The sequence below is a fragment of the Phoenix dactylifera genome, chromosome 2 (assembly GCF_051530095.1).
Source record: "Phoenix dactylifera cultivar Ajwa chromosome 2, Ajwa_hap1_PhDact_Kaust_v1.1, whole genome shotgun sequence".
In the NCBI taxonomy this organism is placed as follows: Eukaryota; Viridiplantae; Streptophyta; class Magnoliopsida; order Arecales; family Arecaceae; genus Phoenix; species Phoenix dactylifera.
Genome location: NC_143191.1, coordinates 26,231,878 through 26,244,148, shown reverse-complemented (window position 1 = coordinate 26,244,148; position 12,271 = coordinate 26,231,878). Strand labels below are relative to the sequence as shown.

Here is a 12,271-nt window from a genome sequence, read left to right as displayed (position 1 = left end):
GCTGTGGACAATGAGATGCAATCAATTATCCAAAACCATACTTGGGAATTGACTGATCTTCCTCCTGGTTGTAAAACAATAGGATGCAAATGGATCTTTAAGAAGAAACTTAGGCCTGATGGCTCTGTAGATAAATTTAAGGCTAGATTAGTTGCCAAGGGCTTTACTCAGAGACCTGGGGTAGATTTCTTTGATGTTTATGCACCTGTAGCTAGGATAACTACTATTAGGGTCCTTATAGCATTAGCCTCCATTCATAGATTAGTGATTCATCAGATGGATGTTAAGACAGCTTTTCTAAATGGAGACTTAAATGAAGAAATTTATATGGACCAACCAGAGGGATTTAAAACCCCAGGCCAAGAAAATAAAGTTTGCAGACTAGTCAGATCTCTTTATGGTCTTAAACAAGCACCTAAGCAATGGCATTTGAAATTTGATGAAACCATAATGACATTTGGATTTGAAATCAATAGCACAGACGAATGTGTATATCATAAGAGAGTTGGACACAAATTTGTGATCTTGTGCCTTTATGTAGATGATATACTGATCTTTGGGACAGATCTTCAGATAATTGATGAAGTAAAACAATTTTTAAGTCATAAGTTTGATATGAAAGACTTGGGACAAGCTGACTTAATTTTAAATACCAAAATAATTAGAAGTGCAAATGGAATTGAGTTATCCCAAAGTCATTATGTTGACAAGATACTCAACAAATTTAATTATTCGGATTGTCAGCCTGTCTCTACTCCCTTTGATCCCTCTACACATCTTAAGAAGAACTTAGGAACTCCTATCCTTCAAAGCCTATATGCTCAAATCATAGGCTCACTAGGATTCCTAACTAACTACACTAGGCCAGACATAGCATATGCTGTAAATAGACTTAGTAGATATACTGTTAATCCAAATAGAGATCATTGGACAGCATTAGAGAGAATTCTTAGGTATCTTAAGGGTACCAAGTCCTATAGTTTGCACTTTAGTGGGTTTCCTGCTGTTCTAGAAGGCTATAGTGATGCCAACTGGATCAGCGATACCTTAGATGTTAAATCCACCACAGGATACGTCTTTCTCCTAGGAGGTGCTGCTGTGTCTTGGAAATCCACCAAACAAACCTTAATATCTAGGAGTACCATGGAATCTGAACTGATAGCTTTAGACACTACTAGCACTGAGGCTGAGTGGCTCAGAGATCTACTTATAGACCTTCCTGTAGATGAGTCACCTTTACCACCTGTCTCCTTACATTGTGACTGTAAATCTGCAATAGATAAGTGCAACCAAGAAAATGCCAATGTAAAAATGAACAGGCACTTAAAAGTACGTCATAAATCATTGAGATATAAATTGAAAAATAATGTTATTGCCTTGAATTTTGTAAAATCAGAAAATAATTTGGCTGATCAGCTTACAAAAGGTTTATCTAGAACAGTGGTTCTAGAGTCGTCGAGGGGGATGGGGCTTAGCCCATAAAGATAGATCACCACGGTGGGAACCCAACCTTAAAAGGTTCAATGGGTAGAAACAAACCGAAGTGTGACTAAGAGGAGCACTATTTTATGTTGTCCTCATCCCTATGGCGCTAGTGCTCATAAGAGCAAGCGGTAGGATGAGTTCGTTTGTATAACTCTTAATGAGTCCGAGACCCAAGAGGCAGGAGCTTCCTTGCTAGCTTCCTTATTAGGACTCACCTATATGTGCAGTCGTGAGGCCGCGATTATGGAAAATGGGCGATTTCCTAAAAAGCACATGATAGATACCTGCGCATGGCCATAATAGCGCAACCCGCTTAGAACCCAGATCGGGCTATATTATGTGTGTTGTTGATTTAATCTGAGCCATGGACCGAGGTTCAAGGTTAAGACCACCTTGGCTCCACAGATGTAATCAATTGTCACTAAGTGAAGGTTCAAACCGAAAGGTACCTACACCTATTACATAATATAAGATATCCAGCATTTTATTTTGATTTTAAAATTATTTAAGTTTTTTTTTGTGGGGGATTGTTGAAAAAAAAAACTTAAATGCGCACGCGGCCAAAATCTCGGGCCGCGTGCGCGTTTGAGAAAAAGGTAACGCCCAGCGGGCGTTACGCATTTGAAAACGGACGCGTTTGAAAACGCGTCCGCAAATGACCAAACGGCCCCTGTAAAAACCCCTATTTAAACCCCTTGATTTCATCTCTTTGTAAGCACGAAAAAAATATAGAAAAATAGTGGAAAAACTCTGGAAAAATTCTTCTTCTCCTTAGCCACTTCCGATTTTCATTTTTACATTTTTATTCAGTTTTATTTTATTCTTTTCATACTGCTCTTTGCTGGATCTGCAAGTCCGATCGGATTCGTTTTGACTTCTTTCGAGACGTGCCGAAGAAGAGGTTGTAGGGTCGTCGTATCTCCGAGAAGGATTGCCGGGTGACCCGTATGTGGGGGCAAATACTTCTTTGGGACAGCGTCTACGCGCTTCGACCTGCTTTCAATCAGGCTATTTCTTCTACCTTTATTTTTAATTTAATATTAGTAGATTGGTAGGATTTGAAATTCTATGATATAAACTTATTAAATGCATAGATTTACTTTGTGCTAGAATAGATTTATTTTGTATTAAAATAGAATTATTTGGATGCCGAATGATATGCATGTATATTATTTCCTTTAAGATTTTTTTTTTTATTAATTGAATTTATAGATTTATTTATTTAGTTAGGAGATATATTGCTAACATCTTTTCCATGGAAACAATATGATAACTACTTAGGAGTGAGAGAAGGTGGGTCGAAATGTACAATGACATAAAATTTTAGGAGGTAGAGGTGCAACCGGGACACATGGAACCACATCTGGTGGGAACCTAGCTAACAGGGCTCATATTTGGGTTAAGCCCCAATCAAACTCCATGGGATTCATTCTAAGTTGCTGTAATTAATTCAAAAACTTGGATTTGTTTCGATGTTACACCATAAAGCGATGGATTTGATCTGGTCTACATCTTATTAGACTTGAAACAAATTAAAGTTATCTAAGTTAAGCTCAAATTGATTGAGCCAAAACGACTTGGATGTGGTTAGTTGGTGCCCCTCTCCTGAATACAAGCACTAGAGCGCGCCCTTGACAAACACTAAATTCCTTCCCAAACAAAAATTGAATATGTTATCATCCTTATGCTAGCTTGTAACCATATACAATTATGCAGCCATGCATGGCGTGATCTGCCAAATGCCTTGTGAACAATCTAAATGGACACTAATGAGGCCCGAAATATGGGTAGGTAGCGTCCGTATCCATTTCAGCAAGATCCAGAATCCATCTTAGTATTATTAAGGCCATGGTTTTAGACCAGAACCAACAACACAGCGCATGACCAACCAAATGGATGGAGTCCAGGTCAAGCTTTTACACAAACCCAGCCAAGTAAATTTGAGATTAGGTTGGGTTGGGTTTGATTGGGTCATGTTCAAGACGATCAGTAAGACAACCTAGGAATAATAGTGTGCTAAAATTAGTCCTGAATAGTAATATTCAAGAATATGCTATCAATTTACTGACTGATAATTTGCACCAAAGAACACCAATCTGTTCATGCTCGGAGGGTGTAAAAAATCCAAGTTGGAAACACCTTGTCCTCTCCATTTATTTATTTATTTATTTACTTGTCGTGAGAGGGAGCTCTCTCTCTTTGTTCACACGCGGGATACTACGTATGATTTCCACCACATCATGTTGGATTTTTACTAGTGCGTTATTATATATTTATGCTGGTTGCACAACTAAAGCATTAGGGATTAACCAAGATAGGTGCGACGATCGCAATCTCCATATCCTCAGCGGCTTCAGCAACCCCACTGGCAATTGCCACCGCCATATCCTGGATAACCACCTCCGGGATATCCAACGCCACCATAACGCCCACCTCCTGGATAGCCACCGTTGTATCCACTATTACTACCGCCGCCGCCGCCGCCACCGCCACCGCCGCCGCCGCCGCCGCCACTGCCAGGATAGCCGCCGTTGTATCCACCACTACCACCACCGGGATAGCCGCCATTGTATCCACCACCGCCGGGATAGCCGCCGTTATATCCACCACCGCCGGGATAGCCGCCGTTATATCCACCACCACCAGGATAACCGCCGTTGTTTCCACCACCACCACCAGGATAGCCGCCGTTGTTTCCACCACCACCACGACCAGGATTGCCGCCGTTGTTCCCACCACCACCACCAGGATAGCCGCCGTTGTTTCCACCACCACCACGACCAGGATAGCCGCCGTTGTATCCACCACTACCAGGATTGCCGCCGTTGTTTCCACCACCACCACGACCAGGATAGCCGCCGTTGTTTCCACCACCACCACCACGACTAGGATCGCTGCCGCTATTTCCACCACCACCACGACCAGGATAGCCTCCGCTGTATCCACCACGACCAGGATAGCCTCCGCTGTATCCACCACCACCAGGATAGCCGCCGTTGTATCCACCACCACCACCAGGATAGCCGCCTTTCTTTCCGCCAGATGAGTAGCCACCTTTGTATCCGCCAGAGTTCTTCTGGTCCCCAACACCCTCTTCCTCCACGTTCTTCTCTTCTGCATGTGAAACAATAGTCTGATTAGTTACAACGAAGTAAAAACACCGTTTTAATTTTGACATCTCCCTGGCCTTCGGAACAACACATGCATGCATGGGATATGCATGCCTTGGGCAACTCGATTGGATTGCAGCGTGCATGTGATGGGCATATCGTTAGATAATGGACCAATATATATGATCTAATGACCTTGGTTTCCTAAATACATAATATTTAACAAACCATAGTCATATGATCACTTGGAGAAGAGATCTAGAGGGGAGAAGACTGAAGTCTCACGAGTTTTCTCGGTCATCTCCCTAGCTGTTGCCGCCACCAAGAGTATCAGCAGAGAGGCCAAGAGAACACCAAACGCAAAGAAAGCCTTGGAAGCCATATCTTTCTTCTGCTCGATCGACAACTATGAGAAATTTGAAAGGAGTAAGATGAGAAAAATCGTGTCCCTGGTGCTCCTTTTATAGCTAGGTTCGTAAGGTCATCAGCTGGGGTCATTTATTGGAAGACCGTGATCTCTGATCGTTTGGGGCAGTTGGATGTTAGTGATGATTCGGCTGCCAGCTGGTTGATAGGGTTTGGCAGTCGACTCTTTTTACAATTTTTGTGTCAAGAATGAACCTAATGGTCAATTACAGACGGTTGAGTATTTTCCATGCTACAAAGGCCTTTTCCTATCTCACACCAAAAGCGCTTTTTTTTTTCTTTTTCTTTTTTTTTCTTTACTTTTCTTCAAAGCGTAAGTACTGTAGATAAATGCATGGCAACAAGAAGTAGTTGATGAGAAAGGGACATCTGAGGCCTAGCTTCTAGCTTGCACATGTGGTCCGCATTAAATTGCGTGCTCGTTCTCTCCACCCGTGTGAAACAATTTTATCCTTCAATGTGAGTCACACTAGCTTAATTTCTTGGTGGAGAAAGTGTTAATTCACGGAAGATATAAATGCACCTCTGGAGCTCATCGCTTCAATTGATTTCGGGAAATTGGTGACTTTTTCAGAAAAAGATGGTAAAATCAAAGTATCAAATTATAATGATTGGTTAGCTATATACATGCGATGCGATGCAGGAGACTGAAGCAATTACTGTGTTTTGTAAAAATAAATAGCAAATAGCTCCTAATAAAATTTTACCTCTTAAAGCTCTATTTTCTGAAAGCTCTATTTTTAAAAGCTCTAAAACCAACAGCAATTCTAAATAGAACTTTAGTATTTTTAGCACCAAATCTACCACTTCATCAAATAAACCTTCACCCAGTTGCTTATCCTACTGCCATCCTTATTAGATGCAGGAGCCAAGTGGTAGTCAGGTTTATTTCGAGAGGCAGTAAATGGTAAATGCTGTTGTGGTATTAAAACATCAAGAATTAAGCAGGAAAACTACTTCTTTTTATTAAAACCATCTTTTATTTTTCCTTGGAAACAGTATGATAACCACTTAGCTAGGGGTGAGAGAAGGTAGGTTGAAATGTACAATGACATAAAATTTTAGGAGGTAGAGGTGCAACCGGGCCACATGGACCCACATCTGGTGGGAACCTAGCTAACATGGCTCATATTTGGGTTAAGCGCAAATCAAACTCCATTGGATTCATTCTAAGTTGTTGTAATTAATTCAAAAACTTGAATCTAGCTTAAAAACTTGGATTTGTTCCGATGTTACACCATCAGGCGATGGATTTGATCTGGTCTATGTCTTAGACTTGAAGCAAATTAAAGTTATCTAAGTTAAGCTCAAATTGATTGAGCTTCAATACATGCACTAGAGCACGCCCTTGACAAAATACACTAAATTCCTCCCCAAACAAAAACTGAATATGTTATCATCCTTATGCTAGCTTGAAACCATATGCAATTACGTAGCCATGCATGGTGTGATATGCCAAATGCCTTGTGAACAATCTACATGGACACTAATGAGGCCTGAAATATGGGTAGGTAGAGTCCGTATCCATCTCAGCTAGATCTAGAATCCATCTCAGTATTATTAAGGCCATGGTTTTAGACCAGAACCAACAACACAGCCCATGACCAACCATATGCATGGAGTCCAGGTCAAGCTTTTACACAAACCCAGCCAAGTACATTTGAGATTAGGTTGGGTTGGGTTCGATTGGATCATGTTCAAGACGATGAGCCTAGGAATAATAATTTGCTAAAATTAGTCCTGAATAGTAATATTCAAGAATATGCTATCAATTTACTGACTGATAATTTGCACCAAAGAACACTGTTGCTGGAATTTGGACCCGAGGGCGACCACTGGGCCGGGAAAGAGGAGCTCCGGTGGGAATCGGCGAGCGGCGGTCCGGCGGAGCGCGACGTCCTCCGGGAGACCTGCAAGAAGCCGGTGGCCGGAGTTCCTGGTGCCGGCCCTCCGATGCTTAAGTCAGAGGGGGCAAGTGTAAAAATCGAGAGAAGTAGTCAATATCCAGAGTTTTTTTCCCTCCCCCCTAAAATGGAGAAGTTCCTTTTTATAGAGGAGGGCTGGGTCACCTGTGATGTGACGGGGCAAACAGTCTATCGTATGATTGGACATGTAGTGAAAATTAATGCTCGATCGTGTGAATCAATGCTGTTACTGTAGGAGATTAGGCCGACGTTCTCAAGTCATCGTGAAGTCATGCCATCATTTGTAGCCACGCAGGTTTGCCGTAAGGGGCTTGGTGTCCGTAGACAGCGAAGGCCATACGCTTTAATTGTTGAGTAGGCTGAGTGCCTGCAGGGGCCATGCGCTTTGATTGCTGAGTAAACTGGATACCTGTAGGAGTCTTACGCATTGATTGTTGACGAAGGCAAGGCGTAGCTTTTTCGGTCGCGCTGCGGGGGGATGTGACCACAGCGGCGCAGGTCGGGCGTCTTTAGGTTGGTAGAGCTGCTCGAATGCTTCCAGGCCGGAGGAGGTCTGCTCGGCCAGCTCCAGGTCGGAGGAGGTCTGCTCGGCCGGCTCTAGGTCGAAGGAGGTCTGCTCGGTCGTTCGTGCAAGCGTGGCGACTTACATTTTTTCCCCCAACACTACCTCCCGACTTTCGAGCTCGAGCTGCTCGCAGACTCAAGCGCGGAAAGTAGTTTTGGCTGTATTAATGTGGATTAGGGGGATTTTGAATTATTGCGCACTTCAAAGTGTTTTTAATGGCGGCGTCTCCTTTTTTGGAAACGTCTCATCGGGGGTTACCTTTTCGTTTTTCGGAGCATCCTCGCGTCGTGGGCTCATGATGGGGCCACACGATCCGACGAGGCGCTTCCATATTTGAAGCGTCAGCTCGAATTGAATGCGGCGCTTTAATTTTCAGGGTTGACACGTGTCACGATCCGGTCGGGGAGCAGTGCTCTGCATCACAGATCTGGGCCATCAGAGGGATTCATATATAAATCCCTACTTGGCCGTCTCTGATTTCTTTTCCATTGTCTTACCTCCATCTTCTTCCCATCTCCTTCCCAAAGCGGCCGATCCTCCATTACCTCCGGCAAACCCTCAGAGGTGTCCCTCCCCTCGCCTGCTCGACATCCTTTCTTTCTCCCCTCTCTCTTTTTTCTTTTCCTAATGGGTCTTGGTCCAGACAAAATAGTGTCTTCGATGAGTGAGGAGGAGGAGGTGGAGATAGCCGAGGAGTGGTTCTTTCCTCGGCGAGGGTTCCGCTTGGAGCCCGCTGGCTTGGGGGATCGGGTGACGAACCCCCTGGGTCAGATCGGAGTGTATTTGGAAGCACTCTGGGCCGGCCTACGGTTTCCCCTCCATGGCTATTTAAGCCATTCCCAAAGAGAAATAGCCGTTAGACACATCTTTCTAGCCGTTCTGTATATTCTGCACATCCTGACAATGTTTCCGTTGGGATCGGAGTCGACTCGTGCGATCTGGAGTCGACTCGACTGTTGCAGGAGTCGACTCATGCTTTTCAGGAGACGGCTCGGCAACTGTTCCGGATTTGAATTAAAGTGCTGTCTTGACTTGGAGTCGACTCGACTGAACCTGGAGTCGACTCCCCAATGTCTGGAGCTGACCCGGCACTTTTGGAGACGACTCGTTCCAAGGATTCCAGAGATGTTTCTTTCACGTTTGCTCACTCGAGTCGACTCGGATATTCTGGGAATCGACTCGGCACTCAGAGCCCGAATTTCCGATCTTCTGTCTTTTGACTTGTGCTGTCTCGGAGTCGACTCGAACTGTCTCGGAGTCGACTCGGCTCTCAGAGACGAAAATATAGTCTACTGTATTTGGGGTTGCGCTGCCTTGGAGTCGACTCGGACTTTGCGGGAGTCGACTCGGCTCTCAGTGTCCGAAATTGGCTCTCTGACTTTTTGCCTTGCATTTCTCTGGGAGTCGACTCTTGCTTCCTTAGGAGTCGACCTGCCAACCATCGGAGTCGACTCGAGTTCTTCGGGAGTCGACTCGTCTCTCAGAGTCCAAAATAGCTTCTCTGTCTATTTGTCTGTTACTCCCTGGAGTCGACTCGTACTACGCTGGAGTCGACTCGGCAAGCATCGAAGTCGACTCGAATTCTTCAGGAGTCGACTCGTTGACATGTTCTGAGATGATTCTTTCTGTCCAGCTGTCTGTTCTCAGTCGGAGTCGACTCGTAATATGCAGGAGTCGACTCGAGCTTGTGCCAGTGCTTCTGATATGCTTGGAGTCGACTCGTAATCTCCCGGAGTCGACTCGAGACTCAGACTTTGGTTCAAATTGAATTCCTTACTTATCCAAAGTGTATTGAACCAAATCTAGAGACACTTAACCATAAATTTACAAGTATTTGACTGAAATACTAGATTGAATTCATTAGTATAACATAAGATATACTCAAATGCTTTGAGCTCATCAAAATCAAATAGGGTTATAATCAATCACTCCACACTTTCGCTTTTTCCAAATCTCTCATTGACTTGCAGTCCCTGCAACGAATTGCAAATGTTAAAAGGACTACCGGTATCCAATACCCAAGTCGAATTATCACATATTGAGAAATTACAAGGTGTTATCGTATAAGTACCTTGATTACCAACTAATTGCATCTTTCTCTTAGGCCTGTTTGGGTCAAGGGAGGCAATGTACTGAGGATAGTTCCTCTTCCAATGCCCTTGCTTCTTACAGTAGAAGCACTCTGCCTTGCTTTGGTCAGTCTTCTTCTTCTTAGTCTGTTGCCCAGTAGATACAACCCAAGAGGGGGGGTGAATTGGGTCTTTCAAAACTTTTATGCTACTTCTAAAACTTTTTGATTAACTATGCTAAGTTGTATAGATGCACAGTGAAAGTTAAACTTAGCAAGGGTTTGATGTATAGACTTCGACTTGATTAAATATGCTTGCAACTAAAGGATGTGCGGATAAGAATTAAGCAAGCAATTTATCTAAGTAAGTAAGTGTGTTAGTTAGACAATAACTAGAGGCATTACAAACACAAAGGACATATAGTGGTTCGGTGCACCCCAGCACCTACATCCACTCCCCAAGACCTCTTGGGAATTTCACTATAATCCTACCGATTACAGCCGGTTGTTTTACAAGCTCACAACCCAACTTGTTGTTTTACGAGCGCACAACGAACTCAGTCGGTTTTTCCAGGCTCACCGACTAGAACCACTCCGATTGTTTTCCCGGGATCACAATCGAACCCTACTCGTTGGTTTTACCCTCGGCTCACCAACAAACCTAACACAGTTGGTTTTCCCTTTGGCTCACCAACAAACCTTACACAGTTGGTTTTCCCTTTGGCTCACCAACAAACCTTAACCCCTTGATTCAATCCCTTGATTGAATCAAGTTACAAGATATTAAAACAAAGTATAAAACAAAACAAAGCTTCTTAAACAAGCAAATATGACAATATAAACAAATAGAGTAAAGAGAAGCCCTCAAACGAGTTTTGAAGATGAAGGAGCTTGGCTTCTTCTTTACTTGACCCTCTTCTGATTTGGCACGAAGTAGAGGATCACCGAGGCAGCACACGGATGGAGAGAAAGCTTTGGGATTCACTTAGATGCTCTTCTTCTCTCTATTTTACTTTGAATGGCCCTTTTGTGCTTATGGAAGATTTTCCTTGTAATCTCTTTGGAATCTCTTTCCTAAATGATCTCTCCCACTTCCATACCCTCTCCCCTAGCTCTCCTCTAGCCGTTAGAGACAAAAATAGAGCCGTTGGACACAGTCTGCACTTCCTGACAATATTACCGTTGGGATCGGAGTCGACTCGCGCGATCAGGAGTCGACTCGCCTGTTGCAGGAGTCGACTCGTGTTTTACTGGAGACGACTCGGCCACTGTTCCAAATTTGAATTAATGTGCTTGCTTTGTCCTAGAGTCGACTCGGACCAAACTGGAGTCGACTCGCCAATAGCTGGAGACGACTCAGGCGCTTAGGGGTCGGCTCATTCTCAGGAATCCAGAGGACATATTTTCTGATTTTCTTCCTCGAGTCGACTCGGATTCTCTTGGAGTCGACTCGGCTCTCAGAGCCCGAAAACTGATCCTCTGTATTTTGGGGTCGCGCTGCCTTGGAGTCGACTCGAACTGTCTTGGAGTCGACTCGCCTCTCAGAGACGAAAATACCGTCTTCTGTCTTTGGGGTTGCGCTGTCTTGGAGTCGACTCAGACTTTGCGGGAGTCGACTCGGATCTCAGAGGCAGTAACTTGGTTTTCTGTCTGTTGATGGTCGCGGAGTCTCGGAGTCGACTCGTGCAATGCGGGAGTCGACTCGAATCTCAGAGTCCCAAAAATGCTCTCTGACTTTTTCCTTGTGTTCCGCTGAGAGTCGACTCATGCTTTCTTTGGAGTCGACCTGCCAACCATCGGAGTCGACTCGCGTTCCACTGGAGTCGACTCGAATCTCAGACCCGAAAACTGCTCTCTGACTTTTCTGCCTGTGACTCCTAGGAGTCGACTCAAACTTCTCCGGAGTCGACTCGGTAAACATTGGAGTCGACTCGAAATCCTCAGGAGTCGACTCGAAGACTATTCTTTTGAATTTTTTCCTTTGATTTTACTCTTCCAAATTGAATCCTTTGAACTTTAAGCTTGGGCCAATAAATTGTAGCTTTCTTCCAACTTGAGAGCTTTGGAGGCCTTCTTCCAACTTGCTATGTTCCTTGCAAAATAAATATCTTTCTCCTTGCAACATAAACATTAGTATTTATACTTCAAGGTTTTGTGATCATCAAAATCAATCTTTGGGTCATCAATCTCCCCCTTTTTGATGATGACAAAACTTGGAGTATATGCAATATAAAAGATATTATTTTCTAGAAGTAATACATAGCTGAGTTGCATGAAGTAGAAGACATGTATATTTAAAACATACTTCATGATAATGCTTTTAGATTTAATCAGCTTAACATAATCAACATATTTCAATTTCAGCTTTGTAATACAATTCAAAAACACAACGCATTATGAGCATATACTTAAAGATTTCTTCCCCTTTTTGACAACATCAAAAAGATAGTGAAACATTAAGCACAAAGATCAGAATGCTCATATATTTCTTTTCCTTATTGTACTCTGATTTGCAAGTCAAATTATTGCAAGGATATGAATCATATAACTCAAGGCAATAATATTAGAATCAGATTAATGAGCATAGATCAGAGCCAATTAAGATAATTTCAGAGCAGAACACATCGAATGTGATACCACAGATAGTTTTCTAAGCAAGTGTAGGTGGAATCTTTCTTAGGTTAATACAAGA

General features: G+C 43.4%; 1 protein-coding gene across 1 annotated transcript; it reads right to left on the bottom strand.

Moving 5' to 3' along the window:
• Positions 1–2,669: 2,669 nt before the first annotated feature.
• LOC108511706 (uncharacterized) lies at positions 2,670–5,042 on the bottom strand. The gene is made up of 2 exons (XM_017845705.5): positions 4,881–5,042; positions 2,670–4,599 (listed from the first exon to the last, which is right to left on the bottom strand). Exons 1-2 carry the CDS (start codon positions 4,975–4,977, stop codon positions 3,839–3,841), a joined length of 858 nt encoding a protein of 285 aa, XP_017701194.2. The 5' UTR covers positions 4,978–5,042; the 3' UTR covers positions 2,670–3,838.
• Positions 5,043–12,271: the final 7,229 nt, after the last annotated feature.

Excerpts from the sequence above, each read along its gene's own strand:
- LOC108511706 (XM_017845705.5), bottom strand. The coding sequence starts at position 4,977 with ATGGCTTCCAAGGCTTTCTTTGCGTTTGGTGTTCTCTTGGCCTCTCTG. Across the intron at positions 4,600-4,880 it reads GGAGATGACCGAGAAAACTC|AAGAGAAGAACGTGGAGGAA; the intron begins GTGAGACTTCAG and ends TTTCACATGCAG.